This window comes from Castanea sativa, chromosome 1 (assembly GCF_040712315.1).
Source record: "Castanea sativa cultivar Marrone di Chiusa Pesio chromosome 1, ASM4071231v1".
NCBI classification, from domain to species: Eukaryota; Viridiplantae; Streptophyta; class Magnoliopsida; order Fagales; family Fagaceae; genus Castanea; species Castanea sativa.
Genome location: NC_134013.1, coordinates 48830909 through 48835377, shown reverse-complemented (window position 1 = coordinate 48835377; position 4469 = coordinate 48830909). Strand labels below are relative to the sequence as shown.

At 34.2% G+C, this 4469-nt stretch overlaps 1 protein-coding gene across 1 annotated transcript; it reads right to left on the bottom strand.

The window, feature by feature from the left end:
• Positions 1–2090: 2090 nt before the first annotated feature.
• On the bottom strand, positions 2091–3455 carry LOC142621710 (ribulose bisphosphate carboxylase small subunit, chloroplastic-like). Its single transcript, XM_075795055.1, has 3 exons — positions 3085–3455; positions 2680–2814; positions 2091–2519 (listed from the first exon to the last, which is right to left on the bottom strand). The coding sequence occupies exons 1-3, from the start codon at positions 3265–3267 to the stop codon at positions 2289–2291; spliced, it is 549 nt and encodes a 182-aa protein (XP_075651170.1). The 5' UTR covers positions 3268–3455; the 3' UTR covers positions 2091–2288.
• Between the last annotated feature and the right edge of the window lie 1014 nt (positions 3456–4469).

Here is a 4469-nt window from a genome sequence, read left to right as displayed (position 1 = left end):
CCTTGAGCAGGGAGACCGAAAAAAGTCAATGCACAAGAAATCCAGGAAGTAAAAAGTGTTAGTAGAAATTATTGGCCAAAGTGACAAAATTGCAATAAAATTGGTGACAAGAAGGGAAACGGCGCTAGGAGTGAAACTTGTTGCCTTTGGCCACGATCAAAGCCTTTTTTTTTGGGGTGGGGGGGTTGAATTCTTTCTTTTAGGCCATAAAGTTGTTGTTTTTACTCTTTTTAATAGTCTTCTTTTTCTATTATAACTTTTACATTAAAAGTCAAAATAATGTTTATTTGCTTTGGAACGTCTCCTAGAGGTAGTCGCGTTTGATTTCACAATTATCTCAATTTTTTTTTTTTACTAATTTTTCCTATTTTGCCACCTATTTTCATGCTTAACGTGAATTAGAGTTTTAGGACATTTTTCCTAGTTACCCTTGGAGTGCTTTAGGATTTTATAAGCGTCTCCTAGCAATCCTAGGATTGCTTTTTCTATTTAAGCATTGTAGTCTCCAAGGCAATTCCATTTTTTTAATCAATAAAATTTCAAAGTTTCCTCTTGATGGAGCTGTGATTAAATGGTCGCCCATTACCATAGATGATCGTAAGCACATTAAATGCTCGTCATTGAGAAAGATGATTGCAAACACATTAAGGGTAGAAATAACTCTGCCAAACCAGTTGGCAGTGAGCAACGGCAAAAGCAACGGCTAAAGGGCTATTACAAAAGTCTTGATGAGCCGCTTGGGCGTTACAAACCTCCATTAAAGGAGAGACTTCATTGCCATCAATGCCGTAATTTACTCAAGTGCAGCGGACAATTGCATTAACTCGAGCACTGGTAATATAAAGCCAGCTAACTCAAGTAAGTGATCTCATTGACATCTGATATTACAACATACACTATAGATTCTTAAACAGAAAGAGAGATTATCTAACTTAAGTATCGGAGGGTGTTTGGCTAACACCATCCCAGTGTCTTTCATTCCTACTCCTTTTTGTTCTCAACGGGTAACCAAGCTCATCCATCGACCTCGATGAGGGACATACTAACGAGGTGATTTTGTGCTTCATGATCACCTCTAATATTATCCTGGTAGATTCTAGCCTCTCTCTTTGTGGATTCAAGGAATCCTTAGCTTGTGGATTTAAACTTATCTGTTAGAAGCAAACTTGTTTTGTTTTTGCGGCTTTCTGCCTACGTTACACTAGCAGCTTAAGTAAAAATCAACTTAAAGAGAAGGAGCTTGAGCATGTGTATTTGTGCTTGATTAAATTAAGTATGACTCTTTTCAAATTTCAACCAAGCTGAGCTTAAAACCTTTTGTTCATGCATCAAATTGAAAAGTTGTATTTTTTTTTTTTAAGGAGTCTTAATAAGAGGGCCAAATATTAGTATACATTTTCAGCATGGCTTTCAATCTCAGGGCACCTGAAATAGGACTTAAGAATTGATTTTCTAATGGAAAAGTTATATGTTTCAGCAGGAGTCATTCCTTCTTCCTTGACTTCCATTTCAAACGTACTTTGTAGTTCACCTTCTTTAGGTAATTATTAGATAAAGGAAAATTTAGATATCTATGTTTGGCTATGAAAATTTTAGGTGAAAATTTGCAATAGAATCTGTATCTGACCGTCTAATATTTTTAATACAATGGAGAATTCACATTCCCCTGTAATCCTTCAGACTTAACTCGACATATTCCTAGTCATTGATTTTCATCAAAAACTTATCTTGTATGTCAAGGAGCATCAGACAATATAATATGCAGTTGAAATTATTCATTGCAACTGATGCATTACATTATCCTCTTATATATAAAAAAAGGTTTTATATGTACACAAGACCTACCGTTGTATAATACGGGTTTATAATACACTAGGTGTACCAAATAATTTCTTCAACAATTGATACATTTGGGAAAATGAAGAAAATAAAACTAAGCAGAGAACAAAATATACCTGAAATTCATCACACGAAATTCATCACACAAATTCAAAAAAAGGATAAAAAAAATACACAACATAGCTAAAAAGAAAAAGGAAAGAAAGCTATTTCAGTCACAGACAAAAGTTTAACTTGATAGCAAGAGTGAGTTCATGGAATTGGCAAGAAACTAGCCAATTTTATTAATCAGTTCTCATCCATTCCATGGGAAATCCAAAAAACACAAATTCAAAACACAGCGAATTGTCTCGAAAATGAAACAGAAATGTCTTTTGAAAGCCTAAAAATACAATTTAAACAAACCGACCCTCGAAAAAGGGTACGTTTAGAGAATGATAATAAACATCTTAGACGCTAGGAGGCTTGTAAGCAATGAAACTGATGCACTGCACTTGACGTACGTTGTCGAATCCAATGATTCGGACATGGGCACTGGGGTAAGTCTTCTTGACCTCCTCAACCTCCCTCAACACCTGAGCGGAATCGGTGCATCCAAACATGGGAAGCTTCCACATCACCCAGTAGCGTCCATCATAGTACCCTGGTGACCTATTGTTCTCACGGTACACAAAGGGGTGCTACATACACATAATAATTCAATTGTTAACCATCAGTAACTACATGTATATGTATATAAATTTTGTGTTATTCTAATCAACTTAGTTAGGAACACACACACACACACATATATATATATGAAAGTTAATGAAAATGAATGATAAAGAGAGCTTCAATAACCTCCAATTCAAATTCTAAGCAAGGAACCCATCCCTTGTTAAGAAGGTAGTCTACTTCCTTAGCCAATTGATCGGGAGTAAGTGGTGGAAGGTAGGAAAGGGTCTCAAACTTCTTTTTTCCAAGTGGAGGCCACACCTGCAATATAACAAGGTTTAATCTAATTTAGAAAACAACTTCAAAATATATATACAATTTGGATATCGTTTTTTTCAACTACAGTATATATTATTCTTGCAACTTAATTGAGTGAAAATCATGACAAACTAAGTACACTCTTAGAAATATTAAAAGTACTATTAAAATTGGTAAATGTATCTACTAAAACATGCATACGTATTACATGCAACCTTTCTGTATTATTTTCAATTCATAAATACTTATTCTAGCTTCAAATTCATAAGGTACCTGCATGCATTGCACTCTTCCACCATTGCTAGCAAGAGAGGTAATGTCTTTGTTGGTCTTTTGGGTGACTGGGAAGCCTGCGTTAGACTTGAGGCCAGTGAATGGTGCGACCATGCTGGCTTGAGCAGGGGTAGCCCGGTTAACGGGGGCGACGGTAGCGGAGGAAAGCATTGAGGAAGCCATTTCTTTCTTTCTCCTTTACTTCTCAAAATACTTTGCTGGAGTTGCAAAGCTTCTACTCTCACTTCCGATATATAATGGTATAAACTGGATGGTTCATATCCTATGGTCACAAATTGATGGACTTGATTTCAAACAAAATTTGACCATTGGATCGTATACTTGATGACATTACACTATTATGGCCACATGAAAGAGGAAATTTTTTTGAATCTAGCCTTATCGTTAAGCACCACAGTGACAGTGCCACGTGGCAGAAGCTACATAATCTTATCTCATCCAAGAGGGCAAGAATGAGTGATGGTGGTTAAGTTTATTTCTGGTCAGTCGGTCTTTTCCTTGTATTCCCTTTCAAACTTTGCCCTATCTTATGTAATAATGTACTGACCGTTTAAGACCATACCTTCTCGGACTTTTTTTTTTTTTGGTTTTTTTGGGTGATAGATACCTTATCAACTTAGGGTCTGTTTAAATACCGTTTATTTTGTTAAAATTGAAAATTTATTACTGAAAATATTATAAATAAAGGTAAAAGTTAATTAAAATAGTCGAGTGAGTCTATAAATAGTACCAAAAAATGCAATGAAACCCAGAAATTGAAGCAATAATAAATTAAATAGTAAAATAATTTTCATTTATAATTTGTATTTTAGCGGAGGCTTATTCTCTATGTGAAGTTTAATATTGCCCTTGGTCCCTTAGCTGAACAAGTCAAGTTTATCTTGGGACGTTGCAAGCCATTTTGGACCTACAATGAGGTTGGGGCAAAACATTTTCAAGTAAAAAAGAAGTAAAGAATCAGCGTAAATGCTCCTTCCATGAGTATATCTACAAGTTTTTTTTTTTTTTTTTTTTTTTTGAGAAGATATCTACAAGTTAATATGATATGTATATACTTGTCAAACTTATTTCACGAGGTCTCACCAATCGCTAGTACTAATTAAGTCCCCCTTTTTGAAAAATTGAAAGACTCAAATGAATTGTTTTTTTTTTTTTTTTTTTGTGTGGTTGTTTATAGATGTCACCCTTACACTTTAACCTGAATATCAATTTGGTTCTTAAACTTTTAATTTAAAAAATATACTCTCGCAATATTAGACTTGTGACAAATCAAATTTTATATATATATATATATATATATATATATATATATATATATATATATATATATATGTTTTTGTTAAAATCTAAGCAGTCTTATTCTT